Source organism: Rhopalosiphum maidis, chromosome 2, assembly GCF_003676215.2.
Source record: "Rhopalosiphum maidis isolate BTI-1 chromosome 2, ASM367621v3, whole genome shotgun sequence".
Lineage (NCBI taxonomy): Eukaryota > Metazoa > Arthropoda > Insecta > Hemiptera > Aphididae > Rhopalosiphum > Rhopalosiphum maidis.
Window position 1 is genome coordinate 12,929,582 of NC_040878.1, and position 25,271 is coordinate 12,954,852.

General features: G+C 26.9%; 2 protein-coding genes across 5 annotated transcripts in view; one reads left to right on the forward strand and one right to left on the reverse strand.

Moving 5' to 3' along the window:
• The first annotated feature begins 2,707 nt into the window (after nucleotides 1-2,707).
• LOC113554138 (nucleoporin NUP1) lies at nucleotides 2,708-12,428 on the forward strand. 4 transcript variants are annotated; one of them, XM_026957854.1, is made up of 10 exons: nucleotides 2,708-3,124; nucleotides 3,979-4,104; nucleotides 4,282-4,417; nucleotides 5,265-5,419; nucleotides 6,507-6,646; nucleotides 7,540-7,842; nucleotides 8,593-10,777; nucleotides 10,829-11,046; nucleotides 11,819-11,857; nucleotides 11,930-12,428. In XM_026957854.1, the coding sequence occupies exons 1-10, from the start codon at nucleotides 2,958-2,960 to the stop codon at nucleotides 12,019-12,021; spliced, it is 3,561 nt and encodes a 1,186-aa protein (XP_026813655.1). In that variant the 5' UTR covers nucleotides 2,708-2,957; the 3' UTR covers nucleotides 12,022-12,428. The 4 variants fall into 4 exon arrangements, with proteins under 4 accessions (XP_026813655.1, XP_026813653.1, XP_026813651.1 ...); XM_026957852.1 differs by having other exon boundaries at nucleotides 4,282-4,405; nucleotides 8,593-11,046; nucleotides 11,930-12,427; XM_026957850.1 differs by having other exon boundaries at nucleotides 8,593-11,046; nucleotides 11,930-12,425.
• A 10,168-nt stretch (nucleotides 12,429-22,596) lies between these two features.
• LOC113552001 (allatostatins) overlaps nucleotides 22,597-25,271 on the reverse strand; it is a 29,476-nt gene continuing 26,801 nt past the window's right edge. Inside the window, exon 3 of the mRNA XM_026954639.1 lies at nucleotides 22,597-23,748. Coding sequence (XP_026810440.1) covers nucleotides 23,407-23,748 — 342 coding nt within the window. The 3' untranslated portion in view covers nucleotides 22,597-23,406. The remainder of the gene's footprint in view (nucleotides 23,749-25,271) is intronic.

Below are 25,271 nucleotides of genomic sequence, written 5' to 3' on the forward strand. Positions count from 1 at the left end.
TACCTATATATTATGATTGTGTGACACAGTGTGTCGGATATTCGGAAATAGGGAATTTTCTAGTGTACCGACTGTACCGTGTACTTACTACTTATTACTTAATATAGGATCAACAAATATGGGTTATCATAGTTTTTATGGCAAATAACAAATATGTACAATCATTTTATATATTACAATAGTATTATACATTACACACTAAAGTAAAGCTGTAGAACTGCACTATAAATTCGGAATAGGGAATTTTTTAATATACCAAATATAGGTATATCGTATATGTACAATCATTTTATACAATTCCTACACAATAAAATACAAAGCACAACTACAACTGTGCTAGAATAAGTATTTCGGTAAAATGTTCACTAAACTTTTTTCCGGGACTTTTTTTTCCGATTACCCAGAAATACAATGCAAACTAGCAAACTTTGTCATAATTCGCCATCAAAAATTAAGCCCCCCTCCAAAAAAAATCCTGGTTACGGCACTGGTGTCTATATTGCATATTCGCATGGCCCATTGAGGTGCAGCTGACCGCTGCTATTCTGCCAGTGCTGCTCAGGTAGTCTATAGTGGGCCGTGCCTGCTCACGCGTTGCGCTAGTATTTTGGAACTGAAGTTCTGAAGCATTCATAGGAACAAATGGTTTATTTCAAATCTGTAATATTTTATACGTACTTGTCGTCTTGTTCCAAAGCATTTTTTTGACAACTATATACCTATATTTCGTAATATTTTATTAATATCCATTTATTTTTTGTTTTAAAAAATATATTATTTCCAATAACTACTTATGAACCTATGTGATTTTAGTAGTAGTCATAGACGTATAACTTCAAGGTTTATAAATTATAGAGGTCCCCCCGCAGCGTTTTATTACGCATAACGTTATCCGTAGGAGAGTTTCGCGGGCGGCCATGGTTTCGTATGTCAATACAATGCTTAATATTCATACTTACTGCCTTCTTTGTCTGCTAATTAATGTGAATTTGTGTTTGACATATGTTTATTATTATGTTATTAGCAGGGCTAGGGACTTATAGCACTTCAAATCTTTAAAATAAGCGCTTAAAAATGCACTTTAAAACATCATTATAAGCACTCAAATAAGCATTTAAAAAACCTAAATTTGATCAAAAATATTTAATAAAAAAAACTTTCTTTTTACACGATAAAGTAGAAACTAGACATAATTTGTGTATTTTCTTGTATAAATACTTACCTACTGTTTATATATATATATATATATATATTGACCGACTTTTTTTTCGTTTAATTTCAAACTGTGCTAAAAACAACATAATTAAAGACTACAACAATTATTGAAACAAAATGATTAGGAAAAGTTCAAAACTAAAAAATCAAAATAAATATTTATATTATAAAAAAATCAAACTTCACTTTCGAGACATTTTGCCTTATTGTTTATAGATTTTCTGAAAAAACTATAAAAAGTAGAAAAACTGGTCAAAAAAGCAAAAATGGTAAAAAAAACCGGAAATATGCGTATTTTTGAAAAATCGTCGAAAAAAGCAAAAAAAGCACTTTCAAATTTCATAGTTGAACGTGTTTTAAGTTATAACATGACATTCACTTTCATACCACTGCTACATTTTAAGTCAATCCATAAAAAAAAGCAAATGCTTTAAGTCACGAGCCCTGGTTATAAGTGTACCTACCTATAATTTTTAATCATATATTAAAATATTTTCTGTTTAAGAAAGTAGAAACCTATAGTATTATGTATATATTCAAAGAATACTATTCATAATATTATACTCAATACAAATTAAGTGTTGACTGATTATAAACAATTATAATTATTATTAAATGTGTAAAATTTTAAACCCAATATTAAAATTTGATACTTTAAATTCATTGTATTATCAATTCTCATACTAATATAAACTAATTTTAAAGTTTTCAGTTTTCTCATGAATGAAAAATATATTCCAAATCATAATCAGTCAGAATCAATAATATTATTTATTAGCAATATATTCTAATATATAATAAATAATTGAACTGTACAATTCTGATGTTTTATAGGTGCTTCTAAAAATGTAATGTTATAATACACATATAATATAATAAATATTTTAAAATATTCTATTAACATTTTTTGTTTTTATACATATTTTGCAAGATAGTTCATTAGATACATTTAATTTCATATTTTAATGTATTATTCTACAATTTTTGGGGTTTGCAAACATGGTATATGATGCAAATAATGATAAATGAAATAAATAAATAACAAAAGTCGCAAAAACGAATGAGAAAAATGATAAAAATAAGACAACAAATTGGAAAACTCGCAAAAAATGCACGTGTAAATCATGTAAACAATTGGAAAGTCTCCTACGGATGACGTCACGGTCCGATTTCTCCCACTCCTGTTTTTTCAGATTTTCCTTACGAGGTAACCTTTATAATCCATAAACCTTGGTATAACCCACGAACATATAATAGTAGGTATAACCTAACCAATTATACGTATTATGGTATAATCGGAACATTGGCACGATAATTGTAAAACATGGTCCAATTTATTTGTTTTTATCACAAACCATGGTATAATACTATATACCAGACTTCTTTTTCAACGGTTTTTCAATTATGTGATAACGTCAAACTGATAACAGTACAATAGTATTTGTATTACGACAATGTCAGCATGACACACGCTAGAGAAAACAGATAATACACACACACACACTCACACAGTCACACTCGCTAGTAATACACATTTTTATTTACACCAACAATTAAGTGTTTACTGTTTAACGTTAACGTCATTAGCATTGATCAGTTTAACACGTTTTCAGTTGTTTAGTCTATTTAGACACTAGACAGTTAAATATATTAAATCTTTATCAATTCAACTTTTAATTTTGTTGGTTTTATTCATTTTTAAATTTTATAGTTAGTGTGGTTTAAGATTACCGTATCTCATTATGTTTTCGTTTTTGAAGTTTTTGAATTCTAAATCAGATGATGAAAAGAGTAAGGGGCCCAACAGCTTAAGTGGTAAAACTTTAAACCTAAATAGTCCAGAGGCCAGGGCTCTCAATGTTTTTAATAACAAGTCGCCTATTGCACGTAAATCTAATGATACTTTAAGGTATGTTCATAAAAAAATATTCTTTTTATATAAGTATCTATAAGTTAGTTATGAAGATTTTAGACAAACTCAATAAAAATATATTATTAATATTAAATTTGTGTGTTATTTGTTATCTAATAATGTATCAATTCCAATTTTGGAACTGATCTTATATTTTTATAATAATAACATATATTATACACAATAGGTTTGTACAATTTAGTTAATTGTAGTTAGTTGTTTTTAATATTTAAAACTTCAGAAATTCACATACAATTTCAATTACATCTGTATTTTGATATGATCTCTTAAATATAATTTCATAGTCAACCAAGTGGAAAAACTATTAGGTACTTAAAGTTATATAAAAACAATATTCTATCCTGATTCAATAATGTATTTATCACCTATTCAGAACCACCGAAGCCTTGATAATTTTATTAAGAAATGGTTTTCAAAATTTATTCCTAAGGGGGGGGGGGTTAAAAATGGAAAGTATTATTACTTGGTCGGATTTTTTTTTGAAATTTAGTACTTACACTGTAGTAATCATTATAATTATATTTAATTTCAAGACTGAGTATATCTATTGGCATTATTTAATTGGTTACGGACAACGTTGTAATACCATCTAGCTGGATCAACTAGTAATATAATTAAATACAATTTCAATTATTGTAAGAGTATCTATTTACCCATTTTCCAAAAATGCACATTAGACAAATATACATATAAGATATTAACTTACAGAGAAATATTTTAACTATTTAATTATAACTTGTAAATGTTGTTACATAGATGATACATTTTTTATTGTGCCTAATGAGCCTTATTAATTTTTGTAAATAAACAATATTTTATCTTATTTTTAGATCTGACTGTAAAGAAACAGTAACTAGTCCTGGATTTAGTTTTCGTATAGCTCAAAAAGCGCGGGAAATGAGGTCAACAACGCCAAACACAGATGTATCAAATTTATCGACATCCTATACACTAGAGTAAGTAACAATAACTACTTAAAATTTTACGTTTAATATGAGTAATTAAAAATTATAAATTGATAAACAATAAACTGTAAAGCCATATTTGAATTATTATAATTTTTTTTCTATACTATTTACTTAATTATTGTAAAAGTGCCTACTTTCTATTACTAAATTTTTTTTTTTTTCTAGAAATAGTTTGAACGGAAGCAATTTAATTAATGGTAGTAATGCATCAAGAGACATATATGATAAGAAGCGGAAATTGATGGAAACATTAGATAATTTTGGAGTAAGAAAAAGAACTCGGCAAGAGGTAATATATAAGGTAATATTAATTTTTACATATTACATAATTGATTCAATAAATTATTGAATTTAATATATGATTTTACTGTTATTTACATTATTTAATTAACATTTTTTTATTTAATTTAATAGTATATTATACTTGACCAAAATAAGATATATAAGTAATGTAAATAAAATTATGTACCTATGATCTGTATAGGGCAATAATTAGTTATTGATTTATCATTGGGACTCAGATTTTTAAGAACTAAAACAAGTAAAATATGCATAAAAACATGTTAGATATGCAAAAAAAAATATTCTATTTTCTGAATAAAAAAAATCTTTTTAATTTGAAGAAATTTTGTAAAATGTCAATTATGTATAGCAAATTTACTAACAAATAAACAATAAATAGATTTATGATAACTAAAACTTAAAGAAAACTAAAATAACTTTTATTTATGATAAAATAATATTTTGGTATATTCACACGATATAGATTAAAAGCATATCGCACTGTTGTAGTCAAATTAATATTTGACTGCAACGATAATAAATACCTACATAAAATAAAATTAAGTTATATATTCAATATTATTTAAAATATATAGTTTAAGAAAAATAAAATCAACTTTTTTAGAAAATATTAAATCTGTATTTAAAAATTAATGAAATGTACACTTTTTTAAAAAAAAAAATGGCAAAATATGTAAACTATGAGTTTTAAATTTGCATTTTAAAATAATAATATTTTGTTTTTTTTTATAGCGTTAATGATAAAACAAATTTTATGTGTAAAACAAAGATAACCAAATTTTGGTTTTCTTTTAAATCACAATAATAAATATTTTTGTATAACTAAATACAATTCTATTTTAAAGAACGGTGTTGATGCATTTGTCAATCGACGTCGAAGAACAATCAGTGAATCTAATGCACCTGACCGTGTAATAGTAATGAATGGACATAATCATAGATTCAATCAACCTATACCAACAGTAACAAATTCTTCAGCTGCTAATGTAGAAAACAAAAAGTATGTATATTATCTTAAAAACAGTTACTGATAATAATATGTTTAAAAAATGTAAAATTATGTCCAAAATAGTAAAATGTTACATACGTATCAAAAAACTAAGTATATAAAAATCACACAAGTGGTTTTACATAGTATTTTTGTTAATGTTTATAAAATATTTTGGCTAAATTTCAAAATAGATTTATTAATTTATTTATAGTGGTGTGTCAATAATTGGTGTTTTTTATTATTGCTTATGGCTCAATTTTGATGAAAATAAACATTTAAAATAAATTAGAATAAATAGTTAAATAAATTTATAACATGGAAAAAAAAATGAATAAATACACAAATAATATGTTTCAATTTTACTTATCCAGTTCTTATGTTAATTATAACATATAATTTTAAAATCAGAAAAAAATAAAATATTCTTACGCTTACTGTTGTTATATTATCAAAAGAAAATATAAAATAAATTTTATTTAAAAAGCAATAATAAACATTGACTATTCACGGACTAAGATATAACAGTATACTGAGTATTAAATAGTCATATTTATATATGTGATAAATATGATGTTCATAAATGCCAGGGTATTTATCCAAAATATATTTCTTACCTGTTGGGTATTTAACCACAGCCTATCACTAGTTGTACAGTCATTGCCTGATAAATTGAGGGTTCTCTGTACTTGATCATTATTACTGAAAATATATCAACAATAGCCGTAAAATATTTTAAAACTGATTTTACTTTATTAATTTAAAATCTAATGTTCTGATAATATTCTTTTATTTTATATAAAAAAATAAAAATTGTATTCATCAGTTATAATAATAATAACACACCGCGACTAGTTTGGCCTACAACTTCTGAAAAGCGCCACTGCCGTCGTCTCAATTTATCTGGCAACGACTAACCACTTTGCCTTACTCAGTCCTATAACTCTATTAAGAGTTTCTAGTGTTCTTGGAAGTTTAAACCATATTATATCAATAATTGGTATAATTGCTGTCCAGTATAAATAAAATACATTTTACTAAAATAATTCTTTTCAAGATTTATTATATTTTTTTCTTAAATTTTTATTTGTTTTATTAGAACTAAAAGACAAGGAGATTTTGGAACAAATATGTGTCATCCTCAGAAAAAACCCAGGACTCGAAATAACGAAATATTGAGCTCCTATAGTTCTAGCAAGTTTTTACTAACGCCTGGGCAAAAACGACCTTATCCATCTGGTAATTTTTATAATATTAAATAATTAAAAATACCTCTAAATATTAAAATACTTAGAGGATAATATACCTAAAAGTGTTATTATCATTTTATAAACATAGTGCCAGTGCCATATATTATTATTATTATTATTTTTAGAAAGTATTAGTATTTTATTACTCATGTGAGTCATGTCTATCACAAAATGTTTATCTTATTTTACAAAAGTAAAATTTATTTTATTAGACCCGACAATATGTTTCAAAGTATATTTTGTATACCCCCTTTAAAATCACATAATATATGTTACTGCATTACTATGTACATTTTGTATGCTAGCATCAATATTAGAGTAGATTATTTTTATTATAAGACTTAGATAATAATCTAATAACAACATTTCTATTTTTTTTATTTTAAAATGTTGTGACATTTTTATTTTTAAAATTATTACATTTTTAATAGTTATGAGTATTTCTTATTTGCAATATTTTACATACTCATACCTTGCTTAAAAATTTAAATGTAAAATTAATGTATATTGTATACTCATTAAACATAGATAATGTTCTCACCTTGTTGTCTAAGTTGGATGATAAATAATCAACTATAATAGTAACAATGAGATAGCATGGTCCACATAAGTGTGGAAAATCCAATAAATATTTTATCGTATTTTAAAAAGAGATTGGGGTAAATAATTACGCCATGCACGTCACTAAAGGTTAATCTATGTATCTACTTTAAATAAATTTACAAGTTCTTGCCTTTTATTGTTTGTTTTTAATTGATATTGAACTTTAAAACTGTAAATTTAGTTATTATTTTAAATTAAATTAAATTTTTAAGTGTTATTTAAGCTACGCATTAAAAAAAAAAATATTTTATGTAATTTATAACTCTTACTATGTTTTAGACCATGAAGAAGAATCACCAGATCGTAAGCATTGCAAAAGTTGCACATGCTGTGGTTCTACTGTCTTACTTCATAATGACCTGAATATTTCCAATAAAAGTGATAAAACCACAGAAACTGACCTGTCTAATGATTTAGTAACAGTCGCAGCAAGTCGAATATTTAACAGAAGCGGTAAAACTCAGATCATTAAAAAAATATGTATGAAAACTATACTTGATGAAGTATTTGAAGATATTGATCCTGTACCATATACAAGTATTGACAAGCTTGAAGAAAAAAAGAAAAAAGCTCAGAAAAAAGGTAACATATTCTTAATCTAAGTCTGTTTAATAATAATAATAATATTTTTTAATAGTTTTGGCAGTATTTTTAAATATAGACTAGAAATGACACTTTTCTGTTGCTATATTTTAGACGTATAATATAACCATAGTTAGGTACTTAGGTTTTTAATAAGTCTATTATTCTGAAGCACAACTGCAAAAGTATAATAGAGTCCTAAACATTATACAATAAGCAATTATTCAATTATTTTGTTTTAAACATTAAGTGTTGAATAAAAATAATTAAATATTGACTTTTTTCTAAAATTTTTTTAGCATTATTGTAATAAAATAAATAATGAGTAAATATTTCAATAGAATAATAAATTATTGATTAACTAAAAAATAATTGAAATTAATTTTTTTAGTATATTAACTAATAGAAAATTAAAAATGATGAACCATGTCTTTACTTGTGTTCAAATTAAATTCATTAGTAAATATGTAATTTTAAAAAAATACACAATACAACCAATATATTTTTAGTTTGCTCTAAATCTTACAGGTTAGAAATCGTTAAAAGCCGCAATTTATATGATAAAATATATGTATTTTCAACATTCCTGTATGTTTTATTTTATAAATTTTAAATGCAATTTTTAAAATATCCTTTTACTCAAATATTTAATTATATGTTTTTTAATAGTAAAAAATTTTTTGTATCTTTTAAGATTTAATAATTTATTAACCAAAAAAAGTGATGGTACTAAATACATTTTTTTTACAGTTATTTCAATTGAACAGTATAATGAAAAGTCCAATGTGACAAATGGCAACCAGTGTGTTGATTCTGCTGCTCCATTACCAATAATATCCACATATAATGAAACACAACCAGCAGTAACTAATATAATGTCTACTGTAACAAGTACTTCATCTAGCACTACATTGATCACAACATCTACAGTACAGTCTACAATGCCACTAAAAATTGATCTTCAATCATCTGAAAATACGTCTAAGATAAGTGAACTAAACAAAAGTAACACTTCATTACCATTTAGTTTTGGTAGTCCAATAGCTTCTACAGTAACATCTGTCAAGGAAAATCTTAAACAGGCTAATGCAGTAGATGAGAAAGTAATTGATAAAAAAACACCAGAATCTACTAAAAATAATATTGAACAAAATAAGTTTATTCTGTCTCCAGAAACAAATAAAAATATTGTTAATTCACAAAATGAAGGACAAAACAACTTTAATAATGATAAAGATAAACCATCATTTCAGTTAACTGTTCCAGTATCTAAACCAAATGAATCTGTTAAGGCTACTGAAAAATCATTAGATAATTCAAAGAAAGACGCAGCACCATCATTAGTTTTTGGAAGTCAAGTGGATAATTCTTTAAAACAAGATCAACCATCATTTACATTTGGAGTACCCAAAGCTGATAAACAATTAACACCTGTGATGCAATTTGGAGTATCTAAAGCTAATAAAAAACAATCAACACCCATACTGCAACCTGAAGTACCTAAATCTGATGAAAAACAATCAACACCTGTAATGCAATTTGGAGTACCTAAATCTAATGAAAAGCAATCAACACCTGTAATGCAATTTGGAGTACTTAAATCTGATGATAAGCAATCAACAACACCTATAATGCAATTCGGAGTACCCAAAGTTGTTGATAAGCAATCAACAGCAGTACTGCAATTTGACTCGTCTAAAGTAGATAAACAATTATCACCTGTATTACAATTTGGTGCACCTAAAGTTGTTGATAAACAATCAACACCTATAATGCAATTTGGTGCAACTAAAGACAATGATAAACAAACAACATCTATAGTGCAATTTGGTATATCTAAAAGTAATGACAAGCATTCAACTCCTGCATTACAATTTGGTGCAACCAAAACAGATATCCACCAATCAACTCCTAAATTGCAGTTTGAAGTAACAAAAGGATCAGAGAATCCAACATCTACTCCGTCATTATTCTCGTTTGGTAATAATCAAAAATCAATAGAAAATTCAAAACCTACTGATTCTGTAAAATTTCAATTTTGTCCTTCAAAACCTGATAATGCATCTTTAACAGAATCTACAAATGTGGTTGTTTTCGGATCAAATTCACAAACTAAAAATCTTTTTAACTTTGGGAACACAGATAATATAACATCATCTACTGATAATCCTCCTAAATATGATACTACTACTGAAAAATCAACACCTAAATTACAATTTGGTGCTTTGCCAACACCTGCGTTTGGAGTATCTACAGCAGATCAATCAAAATCTCAATTTAGTATTCCTGTTAGTCAATCTGCTATTAACCAGAGCCCAAAATTAGTTTTTGGTAGCCAAACAACAGACAACAAATCAACAACTTCTGGCATGGTTTTTGCTAATAATACTGCGAATCCTATATTTCAATTTAATAATTCTGGTTCAAAACCTGGTGATAAACCTTCAGAGACTCAAAGTAGCTCATTTCCTTTCAGTTCTAACAAAACTACTTCAGCTTTTGGAACTTCTGATAAACCAGCGTTTCAATTTAATACTCAAAAAACAGAAGAAACAAAAACCCAGTTTTCAACTTCAGCTTTTGGATCTCAAAATACGAGTGCTCCATTTAAATTTGGGGGTAATGAAAAACCTGCTTCTTTTGGAACTACTTTTCCTTCTTCTAATCAACCATTACAATTTACAAATAATACCGAAAAAGCAGTTGAACCATTCAAATTTGGAAGTACAGTTCCAACGAGTAATGCATTTCAATTTAGCGCCAATAAAACTGATAATGGTCCAGTAAAATTTGGCCAAGCTTCCAACACGTTTGCTACATCTGGATTTAATGGTTTTGGCAATTCAGCACCTCAACAAACCAACACATTTGGTGCCGTTCAATCACCTCAACCCTCTCCGTTTGGCAACATTACTTCCCCTAATGCTGCACCTACATTTGGTAGTGTAGCTACATCTCCATCTAATACATTTGGTAGTGTAGCTACATCTCCATCTAATACATTTGGAACAAATCCAAGTTTTCAGTTTGGTAGTACAAACAATGCTCCTAGTAGTTCATCTACTTTTGCTTTCGGCAGTAATTCACAACCTACTAAACCAGATGGGGCTTTTAGTTTTAATTCTGCATCTACAACTGGTTCGCCATTCCAATTCGGCCAAGCCCCATCAACACCACAGTTTGGTGGAACTCAACCAAACCAAGGTATGTACTATTTTAATTGTATACATTATTTTCATTACGATGTATTTTATATACATATATTATAGTATGGTAATTTATGAGCTATGTGTCCTTGTAAAATTGAGTAGGTTCTTGCCTACTATATGTGATGGATAAAATTATTCATATTTTATTTTTCTAGAATATATTAATCTCTGACTATATTGTAACATAAAGTTATAACTTTCAAGTTAAACAGTTCAGATTTCCTGGTTAGATATCTCACAACTTTCATAGATTGCAGCCTTAGTTATAGATCAAATATGAAATTATTATGAATTTAGTTTGATACTTTTTATCCATTGTACAAAATGAGTAAGCAATTTGCTGAATCTATAAAAAAATCTGACAGAAAGTGACTTGAAATAGCCCATTTTATAATTAAAACCAAATCCAATCTATTACACCTTATTATATTTAATTAAATTGAATGTCTTTTCATAATCTAGAATAAATTTACACTATAGGTATTGAAGTCTGACATACATAGATACTTTAGGTGTAAGTATTTTCTGTGTGTATTCTATTTATTTTAATGATTGAAGATCAAATGCAGATAGTTAAATTCATAATAGTATATTATATTATAATGATACTTTATTTAACTATGATCTATGAATATATTTACTCTTAAATTTGTTTTACCATGTGTTTTAATAATAGTTTATTCATACTTATTTATTATCATTTAACATTACTCATTTACTAACTGTTGCATTTTTTTTTAATATTTAAATTAATTTTGTTCTTATAGGGTCATTTGGTTTTGGATCACCTCCAATGTCTGCAACTGGTATGTTTGAGTAAATAATTAAAAAAATGTAATACATTATTCAACTAATAATTTTCTTTGTTTGATTCTCAGTTATGCCAGGATCAAGTCAACCGTTATTTTCTATGGGAACAGCTCCTGCTGGTGAAAGACGTAAAGCTAAAGCAGTTAGAAGACGACAATAATTTAATTATTACAGCTAGGATGGAAATTTTTTGTTAGGATGCTTTCAGTTTATGGAGGTACAATATTTCATCTTTAAAAATACAAACACACTGTAGTAATATCTTATACATCAATTTGACTATTACAATAAGTTTGAGATGTAAATTAAATTAATTTTTGTATTTACATTTAAAAAAAATTTCAAACTTCAATTATTTATCAACAAAGTATTTTGTTGTTGCTCTTATGGCTTATTTATTCTTATGTGGCATTGGTTTGTTTTGATTTGAAAGTATGTTTTTTTATTTAATTTTTAATATTTATTTGAATTGTTTGATAGTATAGTTCTTATTGACTTGTTTATTTTATAAATACTGCACTTCAAGTAATCAAATATTTATTTAAAAAATTATTAACATCACAGTATACAAATTATACATTGTATGTAATAATGACTAATAATTTGAATTATTCAACTTTTCCAACTATATTAATTAAATCATCTTATAATTGTTATTTGTAATAATCTGCTTGATTAGTTGTACAGAATTTATTTTTATGAGATCAAACAAAAAACGATTAATAACTATAAATATATTTATAAGTTGTATCAAACATATCTTCCAAACTTCTCATTTTTAGTTTTTTTAAATAAAATATTTGTATATTATATTGTAAATTTTTAAACAGTTATTGTTGTTTCTCATACGCTTTTGTATTAATAATAAATTAAAATTTTAAAGTGTTCATTTGTTATAAATATATTTTCATCTGTTTATCAGTGTAAGTTTATAAATTTGGAAAATTGTAATATTTAATATTGTCAAATCTACTTTTCATATTTTTATTACATGTAAATATAATTGTAAAATTTGTTATGTTTTTTAATCTAAATTTTTTTTTGTTTATTTATTTAGCTGTGAAATTATTTATGATTTTATATTTTCATTTAATATCTTACTAATGAAGAAGTTGGTAATGGATAATTAGTGAGTGAAGATCAAAGGAAAAGGTTTAATTACATAATAACTAAAAAAGTAAAACCTATGGACTAATTTGTATGGTTAAATTTAACATGAAGAACACAATTTAACATTGAACAGCTGAATTAGAAAATCAGTCTTAACCAGATGAAATCCAAGTTGAAATAGTTCTGTAATAGAACAAAATATTAATATATTATTATACATTAATGACTTATCATAATATTATGTCTTTATTTTATGGATATTATAAGAATATCATATTGTAATATACTAATATCTATCTATAAAATATCAATAATTGGAGACGATTTAAGATTCAGAAATTTCAACAAGCCTATGATACAGATAAAATTTATGATAGGCAGATTCTGTTCCAAACATGATATGGAATGTATTAGTAGATATATAAACATTATATTTTATTACTATTTATCATAATAATATACACTACAATTAGGTATACTTATACTTATTAAGTATAATTATTAGGCAGGGATATATTTAGTATTTTTCTACAATGATTATGATTTATAAACAGTAATGGTAATTTTCATTTTAATGTTGGAAGTTGGGTTTAGGATGTATTAACCATATTAACCAACATCCAAAGATTTCAGTTGAGCTTCCCTATATATTAGATCATTCTCCCTAAATATTGTTTTGGTTAGTGCCTAACATGTTTTTTACATCTTAATTCTGTTATATTTATACTTGATGCAAGTCTGAAATAAGTAGATAGGTATGTAACGCATCTTCTCAAAAATTTTAAAAATGAATAGGTATACTAAAAATCTTTGTATAGAAATATTAAATCATTAAATAAACACATAATAAATAGGAATAATATTTATATATTAGGTAAGTTAATTTGAAAATAATACGCAAGTTTAATAATTTAAGATATACCTGTGGGCTATGACCAGTGTGACCTGTATTATATATTTATACAAATTCAATTATGAATTAATTATACCTACAATTCAACAGCGTTGAATAAAAGTAGAGACAATTCATCGTCTATAATCATTGCCTAATACCTATTTCATAAATTGAATTATTTACATAATTTAAAGTCTCGTCATTGTTAAAAAAAATTTGAAATTATTTTTTTGAATTACAATAATTTTGTTTAATTTTGTACGCTTAGTTAATTAATTATTATTTATAAATAATTTTTTATTTGTTAGTATTTAAAGTTAAGATTGAAAAATGGTGGATTTGAGTGATTCAGGGGTATAGGTAATTATAACCTACCTCAAGAAATGTTGACACTACTCCATCGCTCATCACAAATTTAAATACTTACTATAACATTTTTAACTACTCATTCAAAATCGATTTTAATGAATCGAATTAGGTATTCCAAAAAATATTTATTTGTTTTTGTAAATATAAAATTAAAAATGTAAGTATGTTGCCAATAAAGTAATAACTTAAAAATATTGGTAACCATAAAGAATTTTAAAAATGCAGTTTTTTCAAAAATATTGTTTTGCAATGACATCAAATTACGTAAAATTAATAGATAATTTAAAAAAAGTTAAGACTTCAAAATAAATTAGTAGATTCTAATGGATAACGCTCTATATTTAGACCGCAAACTTCACTCTCATCAGAGGATATAAACAAGGATTAGATTTCATTTATGGAATATAGATAGGTTAAAAGTGTATCATTACAATTGTTAAGATCCTTTTAATAGTTTAAATATAGGATGTGTTTATTTCTAAATCTAGTCGTCCGCAAGTTCATCGATTTTATTTCAGTAGATTATCCATATTAGTTTTCATATTAAATATTAATTAATATTATATATTTAAGCCGTTAAACACGATAAGATACAGAACTAGGTACATAATACACGTCAAATAAATATTTTCATTTTTCGATACCTGTTATGTAATTAGGGGGGGGGGAGAGTTAAAATATTTTCACCCGCACACTTTTAGGAACAAATTTACCTACTTATTACCAGGTTCTCTAATAAAAGCGCTTTTTAGTTATACTAACTTTCAGAGTTAAAATGGGCAAAATAACTATTGCATACAACTATATGTAGGTAATGTACTAACATGGCTATCGACTATTGTTGTTTTTAGATTTTAAATCAGTTTAAAATTAACTATAGAGTTTTAAATTTAAAAAAAAAAGTTAATTTGGTAATTTAGTTCAAAGAATTTTACTGTACCTACCTATAATACTAATATCCAAATCCAATTATATACTACTTTTAAGCTGTTCAAATTTAATAATTGTTTCCTTATCTACCTAAAATATGGTTATAACAGAATATTCTGTTAAACAAACAAAAGAACTCATAAACTCATAAACAAAAGAGCGATAAGCCGATAGGTAACGATAAAATTGGAAGTTCTTTTAAGCAAAAATAGTCAATAATCATTCATAATTTTGTAAAAAAAAAAAAAGATCAAGGTGGATTTTATATCTAGATCAGTCTAAGCTCCCTGATCATAATTATTATGTCACTACACTGATCTATAGTATACTTAATTATTATACCTACTTACGAATTATTATAATTAGTTATTTATGTCACGTATGGTTATAGTGGTTATACAAACGTGAAATGATCTATACTCTGTCCAGCGAGAGAACGCGCCGCAAACCGACCAAAATCAGTTATTCTGTGCATTCCCCAATGATACCCAGTCATAAGTGAACCAGTTTTGATAGCATTGTGACGCGGGGGGATGCGCATAATCGGCGTGTTCTCTCGCTGGACAGACCATAGTTGTCGAACTAAATATTTTAAATTTAAATATTTAACTACAGAGTACCCACTCAACTCAATACATAATATAGGTACCTCAGTACCAAGTATAATAACTATATACTGATATACATTAATAGGTATAACATCATGAATTAAAATTCAATATTGTTTAGCGCACAAAAGAAGTACACAAACCAAATTTGAATCAGTTCTTTTTTTCTTGTCGTTTTATTCATTTCAAACGCTTGAAATGTCCTGAGGGCGGTGTAAAAATTGTAATTTTATAGGTACAGAATTCAGAGACCTAATCCATTATGCAATAGCAGGCGGTATTATAATTCATAGATATTCATAGGTATCTGAATAATACTTAAAAGCTATCTGCTATAATAGTGAACTTATTTGACAGAAAGATAATTTTTAAATTGTCCGCATCGACAGTTATAATAATTAGTTATATCTTCTTATACTTTTATCGATGCAATAAATGATTTGCCGCCAATGTTACAAATTTATACTAAAAAAATTATAACTTATAGCTGCACAGTTTTTAGTATCCACATAGCAAAGATTAAAACATCACAGTCTCACGGCCAAATTCATAATTATTTTACGAAGGGTGTTGTTTGTAAGTCCATTATTATTATATAATATATTAGACATCTATATAGTTTTACAAATATAGACAATAGTCACAGAATCTGCTCCATTATTTTTAATTATTAATTGGATAATATATAAGATATAACTGAACTGCGGATAATATATTTATATCCATCATTCTTGTCTTATCTTTGAAATTTCGCGTGGCTTGTTAGCTTGTAATTTCCGTATCAATTCCGGATTAGATACTATAGCTGTTGCTAGCTATGAAGTCATTTTTATTATAGTAGTGCATCTGTGCGTGCATTAATATTTCTGGTTGTACGTATTATTTAATTATTTATTTTTTTATTATTGCGTAATTTAGAGGTATTTAATTGTATGTAGAAATAACTGTTCATCTAAATAAAAAAATTGATAGGAAAACCCCATTGACAAAAATCCTTATATTTAACACTTTTAAATAAAAATCTTGTCCAACGGCCTCAGCCAACAGTGATACTGAACGAGTTGGATACAATAAAATTAGTTATATAACGGCCGGTCCTTTATAGCTGTGGGCCAGGACTTGCTAGCGGTGTTACCACTGGCTAACAATAAATTTCAATAGTGAAAACAAATTGAACGGCGTCCTGAATAGGCAATTTTGGTATACCACTGTCCTGGATTTATTTTTCTGGTATCTCATAATAATAAAATATGATGCTTTTTTTAAAATGCATTTCGGGAATAGTAATATTACGATAAACGATAACTATTATACAGGTACATTATTTGGCATTTAGTAGTTAATACATACAATTTACTATAGGAATTTCATAAATAATGTTAATGTTCATATTTTTATGCAACAAAAATATTTTTCAGCGATTAGCGATTGATAATTTTTCATGAACAAAACTGGCACTTATGGATGTGTCATTATGAGGTCAATTTATTTTTGCTGTAAATGATTTAAATAACAATTTTAAAAATTAAGTGCTTTTATTTCAAAACATATAAATATAATAGCACCTCACTGCAACCGCGGTGTTAATAACAGCAATTGTATCCTTCAATTAATTTGGTTCAATGACGTAATGTTCAGTATCGTATTTAAATTGATTGAAAATAAAACGTTCTTTAAAAAGTCGTTAATTAAATTTTAGCAAAAATATAATTTGTTTTAGTTATTAAATTTTACCTTTTTCTTGAAGCTTTGTCCAGGATAAGAGAGGGGTTGAATTATTTTCAAGTCTTTCATTAAAAATAATTTTCAATACTCAATAATGACGTAACACATAATTTTTAAATTTACGCGATATCCCGAGTTTCGTTGGATTAAATTAAGAAACGGGAAATAGTAATTAATGTTAAAATGGTCATATTTTATAAACACAACAAAAAGAAATTCTCTGTTTCAAATTAATTCATGTTCGTTATTATATAATGCATGTATAGTATGTCTTGTATAATATATGCCTAACACCATAAATAATATATACTGAGTGTTTCTGTCATTACTGAAATGACTATAAGGTCAGTACCTAGTATAAGCGTATTCATTTTGGTGACTTATTGAGATTTTTTTGAAAGTTTTTGAGTTTGTCGTTCGTGTTTTACGCTCGAAAAAAAGACATGACATATCGATTTGTATGAGAACTCTGTAAGATGAACAACGGTGAAATGTAATTATTGTCATTTAACATACATGATACATTAAGACAGTAGCTTACATAAACAAATGTAAAATAATCATAGCCAATAAATCAAATTAAATTTATTATGAAAATCATTTTTTATCTATATAAGAGTTGTTCAATAAGATCCTCATTAATTTCGACGCATTTAACCTAACCATATATCTACATAATCAACGTTATTGCACTCCGTTATTCAAAATTTAAATAAAAATAAATCGAAAATATTTAATGGTAAGTGTTTGGCTAAGGTTTAATAAAAATAACTCAATACTAATATTATTATGTAGAACGGCGAATTCAATATTATTGATAACAATTTAATATTATACTTATAATAAGTACCGAATAAAATGTTTATCTTATCGAGTTAAAATAATTATGTGACTGTGATAACCAAAAACTCGAATTTCAGTATAAATACACAGTTGATTTCTTTTATCTCTAACTTATGATATTACGTATAAAAGTCACCGTATTTTATTAAACACCTAAATGCTAAACTATAATATAACTTAAATTTATGATAATAAATTCGATCATTTAAAAATTTGTTAGTTCTAATTTTATTATTATTTTATTACTCTTATAACTGGAGAACGTATGACTATTTAAATTAATCTATAATATTAAATAACAAGAAATACATTTCACCACCGTTTATCTTGCAGTGTTCTCGTACAAATCGATGTGTCAAATAATATTTTTGTTTTAGTCGGTGACTCGAGCGTGAAAAACACATAACAAGCGTAAAAACGATGTTATACCACCTCGGTTCATAAGAGAATTTTGTAAAAAATATTATTTTAGTGTTTATTTCCCCGTTCACGATAATATTGTAAAAATAATTTGAATAAATCCAGATTTTGAGGATAGAAACAAAATTTAAAATTCATTGAACCGCTGTAGTGAGTACGCTTATACTAGTGACTTCATTAAATTGACACATTCACACACACACTCTATCTCTAACTCTTTCTATAAATGTATATATACAGGTTGATTGTTTTATCATAAACCACTCATTATTTCAAAAAGTATTCATGTTTATGAAAATATTTTTTACTTTTTTGAATGACAACATAGAATTTTAATTTCATATTCCAAAGCAGAATATTTTTCTGAGTTTTGATACATATAAATCGAATTTAGGGAGAGTAGTTTATGAGTTGTAAGCATTTAAAATTTTGATGTGTGGAGTGGTGTGGTACGGGGTAACCCCGCAAAAAGTTTGTTCACTACTCCGCTTGTCTAAACTTTAAATACTTATAACTTATAAATTACTTGCCCTAAATTCGATTTAGATGTATCAAAACACTCAGAAAATTATTCTGCTATGGAATATGAAATTAAAAATCAATGTTGTCATTCAAAAAAGTAAAAATTCAAAAATTATAAGGATAAAAAATATTTTAAAATATAATTTTTTAATAAAAACGTTGTTTTTTTCAACAACTTGAAACTGTGTAAAAAAATGTTTTCAAAAACATCAATACTTTTTAAAATAATGAGTGTTTTATAATAAAAGAATCACCCCGTATATATCATTACTATCCATTGAACTATTACCTATTGTAATAAGTTGTTTATCTGTTCGAAATATTCTAAGTACATTTCATACTAGATACTTGCATGGTGTTTATCAATACATTTTTTTATTGAATATCATATGCATGGGTTTGTGTTTAATAAATACGTTTTTTTTATAGACTTTTTATAATGGATATATTACATATGGAAAATGTACTCATCACTACAATGGTTAAAAAGGAAAAGTTTCGTAGTGAATAAAGACACTTTTATATCTTCCCTAAATGGAAACCTTATACAGTTGTTGTCATTTGTATGAAATTTTGCATCTTTCCTTAGCCATCAGTTATGTATAATATTATAACTTAGATCGTGAGCTCATTAAAAGTATCTGGGTGTAGTAAATGAATTATATATTATTTCATTATAATATGAAAGTACTATTTTTTTTATATACGAATCAGTATTTTTCTATAAACTAAATATATCTCATTTATTAGTTAAATTATTATTTCCGTTGTTTTATTAAAAAATAATCATTGTCATAATATTGGTTTATATATTTATCATGATTTTGAACGTCATACAACAACTAAAGGAATTTACGCGTTTTATTAGTGTTAACAATATCCAATGAATTTTATTTTGATATCAGAATCATCGTTATTTTATTATTTTAATTAGGTATGTTTTTTTTTTTTGTTTATTAAATTTATTTCCCTTATGTACGATTCTGGCGATTCTGCATTTGCATTGCTGTAGCTAGCTTTAATTGTACCTTTGGCAAAATACAATTTTAGGCAGATGAGTTTTTTTTGGCAGTTTGGTGGGTTTCGTGTACCAATTAATTAACTTTGTGCTTGTCGGTCGTTTATGTCGCCACTAAGTAGCAGTTTGCAGTAGGTATGACACCGAATATACATAAATTTGTTTTAGTAGTTAATAATAATATTACTTTAACATTTTATGTTCTTTTCTTCTCCATATACACGACGATCGGCACGTTGAAGATGCGATGACTAATTTCTATCACATATTATCAGTGATATTTTTAGAATTTTTCAGCAAAATTTTCAGTTTTATGATTGTTATTTAAATATGTCTAAGCAATATTTGAAAAATTTAAAATCTTCACTAATAAGTAATATGTTCTTTTTTTTTTGGAGTACTTACTGTTTTATATACCTATTTATGTTGACTGTTTATTACATTATAATATTATATTATACCAAGCTTCACCTTATATCGTTTTAAAAAAGTGGTGTTTTACCGTTGTTTTTAATTTTAATTTAAACAATAACCCGAATTATTAATTTGTTTGTACTGAATTTGCGAGTAGCGGTGCAAAACGAACGATCAACCTTCAGCCATTTTTAAAGTTTCCATTCGTACATTGGAAACGTTTAAAATATTATGTAATATTTGTTTAATACCATAATTATGAAAGAGAAAAACCAATTTTCACAGTAAAATTATTTTAAGAATTCTATGATGATTTTAAACGGGTATAAATTGAATAGTAAACAATATAAATAATAGTAGGTGAATACCTACTGAATTTAAATACACAGTTGTAATGTGAAATTTATCAATATTTTGGGATATTTTAAAACATTTAATTTTTTTCAAATAAAATATTGATCATAATTATTTATTAATTAATAATAATATGGTCCATAAGTTGTAGCTTTAATCATTGATATGAATATTTAGTGCAACGAGTGTCGTAGTCGACAATACTCGAAAATTCTTTAAATTATATATTTAAGATCTTTTTTTCGTCTATTTATAGCGAAACCTGTTTTTCCTAGGAATGGCTTATCGTTGTCAACGACGCAATGATGGTACTATCTTTGTGACTAAATATAAGCATATATTTATAATATAAGTTATAAGTATATGTAGATATATAATAGTTTTATTAAAATACTGAAATATTTCACAGATTTGAAATATTTCAAAATCGTATTTCACGAAATTTTAAAACACTAGATATAAGTAGATTAATTGTTACTATAGTTTAATAATTAAATATAAATTAATATAGTATATAATTTATTATTGAAATGTTATATTTAAAGCGATTAGACCATTATAGATTTATAATACTATATTTTATATTTATATGTACGTATAATATGATTATATATATATATATATATATTTAATAGTTGTAGAATAACGTTAAGATCTTTATATGATAAATTTTACATCTGAATTTTGCATATTTTACAATGTCAATAGGTCATATATAAATAAATGTAACAATGACGTATTAATATAAAGAAGAAAAAAATATAATATAATTCACTAGCCATTATATTACTGCGGGGGACATCAGAATATTTTGTATAAAGAAAAAACGAACTTTATTTGAATTTTTCGTATTTGACTTTGATTTTTCATTGATTGTCGCCGACAAGACATCGGTTGGACTTTGAAAAATAATAATACAGTAGAGAGAAAATAACATCAATGGTTAGGACTTTAGGAGCATATAATAGGATAATATACTCACATCTAAACATATATTATTATGTCGATTTCGTTCAAATTGACTCAATTACGATCACCATTGTTTAACATCAAAATCGAATGACATCCCGTCCATGATAATGACCACTAAAATAATAATACCTGCCACTGTACCTATGCGTTGGAGGTGGCGTTGCGTTCAAATTATGCATAACAACGGACACGGGGAAGCGCGTACTAAAACTGCAGTAGGAATGCGGTGTCGTGAATAGGTAATCTAGAAACGTACAATTTTCACTACATAAAAACCGATTATCGGTGTATGGATGACTATATCTATTCTACAAGTAATTTTAATCCATTGGATATAATCCATCTGTAAAATCCACGTCATATTATATAATATCATAAATCGCAAACAGCTATATAGACATAATCTTACACTATATTAAATAATCGTATTAATAATAATAAGCAAACGGAAGTGTTACGTGTGAAAATCACACACAATATAATATTATCATTATGTTAGATTATTGTTATTATAATTATAATTTGGCACTGTAAAAAAAACAAATCATAAATAAATCTTCGGTCTGTTTTCTTTATTGTTGTAATTTATTTCTTAATTTTTTTAATAATACGTTTCTGCGAGTTGCGTGTAGATTCTGGTTTTTGTAAAATATTATGCATGACCGTAAATGTTTCATAGGTGGAGATTCGATTGAATTTCAGGAGAGCTTATTTTATTTTATATTTTTGAACAAATCATTCATTTAAAAAGGCAAACAAATACGCGAACTATTATGTTTCATACGTCTGTGTTCCCTTTCTTATTAGGTATAATTTTACCGATTGGCTGTTTTATGCAATTAACCGCGATGATTGACATTGATACATACAACACGTCATTATTTTAATGAAAATTGACAACGATCAAATACATTATAATATTTCAATAACAACAAAAACACCAAAAAACATGTCGAACCGTTTAGTTGTTTTCGAATACTTCTGATAAAATAAATCATTTTCATTTCCAGGACGAGACGGGTCGGGAAGTCGGGCCGTAGCTATACGATCACTATAATATCATATTTGAACAGAATAACAGATCGTTCCCGTATTATATGTCGTAAAATAGCAGTATATTTGTCAAACGTTAAAATCAAAAAAAAAAAAAAAAAAATTGTGTCGGTAGGCTAAGTCTTCGTGATCGCCTCTCCCCCCCCAAAAAAAAAAAATAATCTCCACCTACAATACGTTTACGACTGTTCGTTATTATGTATATGTGTGTCTGTGTGTTTGTGTTTGTTTGTGTGTGTGTGTGTGTGTGTATGTGTGTGTGTGTGTGTGTGTGTGTGTGTGTGTGTTTTGGGCGAAAATTTGTTTTTCCTCTTAGTTGTTGATGTCAGCGGCGGCGACGTCGTCGGCCAATTGTAGCGTTTCCGCGTAATCCGTACCGGCAGCGGCGTCATAGTCGCGGTCAGCCCTTTTGCCCAGCCCGAAACCGTACTGCAGACGAGCCCGCCTGACGGCCGGGTGCCAGATGGGCGCCGCGTCGTCGCCGTCACCGTCGCCGTCTTCCCATTCCGCCCCCGTGCCTCGTTTGCCCAGCCCGAAGGCGAACCGCTGGCCGTGACCCATATCGTCCGCCGTCCTCTTCCTCTCCTCCGACAAGTCGTTGTACGTGTAGTCCGAATCCCGATCGTCCACGTTTAAGAATGACGGGTGCGACACCTGTTGGCCACATAACATCAGACACGGCCACGGTATAATAATAATAATAATAATATAGTAACGTTTGTAATGGAAGTTTGACAAATAGTCTTGTTACACCTTATTTATATACAGGTACCTGTTTAATATAATTTTGAATAGCCTTGCGTTATAAATATTATGATGATATAAGATACTATTGTTATTCGAATTCGGAACCGAGTTCGGATTGATTCCACTGACGAAGGCTTAGCGACGAGAAAATAAAAATAAAATTAGGGGGGGAAGGGTGAAGTGATGATTTGCCCGGCGCGTCATACCTATTCCCACCGTATTTAATAATACCGCGATAAAGATTTGAAACTTTTCATTTGATATACTCGAGATTCGATTCTTTCACATTTTTATTTTATCTTTTTAAGTCACATCGAAGCGAATAGAAAAAAATTTAAGATCTGACAATGCAACCTTAGACATAAAATATCAAAGATGTGAGAAAGTCGACTTCGAGTAGGTACACTGCGACAAATCCAAATCTGTACTCAGAATTCTTATCCTTGCATCATTAGATCAATCGTATCTCCAGCTACCCCCTATCTCCCTTCTCCTTAAACCGAGCTTGTATTCATTATTTAGCATAATATTATTGTCGTTCTATATGTATTATAATGTCTGTAGCTGTTATATAGTTTGGTTTTTATAATAATATATACATTGTATTCCTTTTTTTCAGTCTTGTATTCATTCATAAATTTTGTTTATTTTTACTTGTAAATTATTGTACACAAGTACGTTGAATTTTTATTCAAAAGTGTTTTTAAATTTTTCGTATGTAAACATAATGAAAATGAATAACGAGGTGGTCACGATTAAAATAACCAATATTAACGTCTTGTACGAAAAAAAATAAAATAAAAACGGTTATGGTGTAAATAGGTAGTCAGTTTAGTTTTTAATTCCAAAATTATACAGAATAGTGTGGGTGAAAACGGAGGTCTGATGTAATTATTAACTAAATAATATACTAATACATTATAGTGGCACTAGTGGCAGGGCGTCACTCTATGATGATAAAAACGTCCATAAAAGTACAATGCACGTTATATTATATCCTGTTATAAAATATGGTACATCGTGGTATTCGTGTTGAAACGCCACTGCATCAAAGTAAGTTATTACTTATTACGTACTATATTATAGAGTTATGACGGCCTTTAATACAACATATGTCTAATACTAAATTATGTTTGTACATTATACAGTCTGTCAGTATGTAGTTTTAGTGATTTAATATTTGCGCTCCTTAATAAATTTATTATAAATGAAATTTGTAATAAATTAAACCGTAATTATTATTAATATTAATTATCAATAAATTTTCAAGAGTTGTATGATTAAATTATATTATATTTGTTTATTTTATTTTCAGCCGCAAATTAATGGTCGAACGATTAAGGTGCAAAATTACTACCGCAAAACATTTAATTGAAATTTTAATCAAAAAACGATTCAATTTTCTCTTCCTGTTACTTTTAAGATCCGCA

What these genes read in the sequence shown, in the direction of transcription:
- LOC113554138 (XM_026957850.1), top strand. Translation starts at nt 2,958, where the DNA reads ATGTTTTCGTTTTTGAAGTTTTTGAATTCTAAATCAGATGATGAAAAG. An exon ending in TCGACATCCTATACACTAGA is followed by an intron (nt 4,105 to 4,281) that starts GTAAGTAACAAT and finishes TTTTTTTTCTAG; the next exon opens with AAATAGTTTGAACGGAAGCA. An exon ending in GCTAATGTAGAAAACAAAAA is followed by an intron (nt 5,420 to 6,506) that starts GTATGTATATTA and finishes TTGTTTTATTAG; the next exon opens with AACTAAAAGACAAGGAGATT.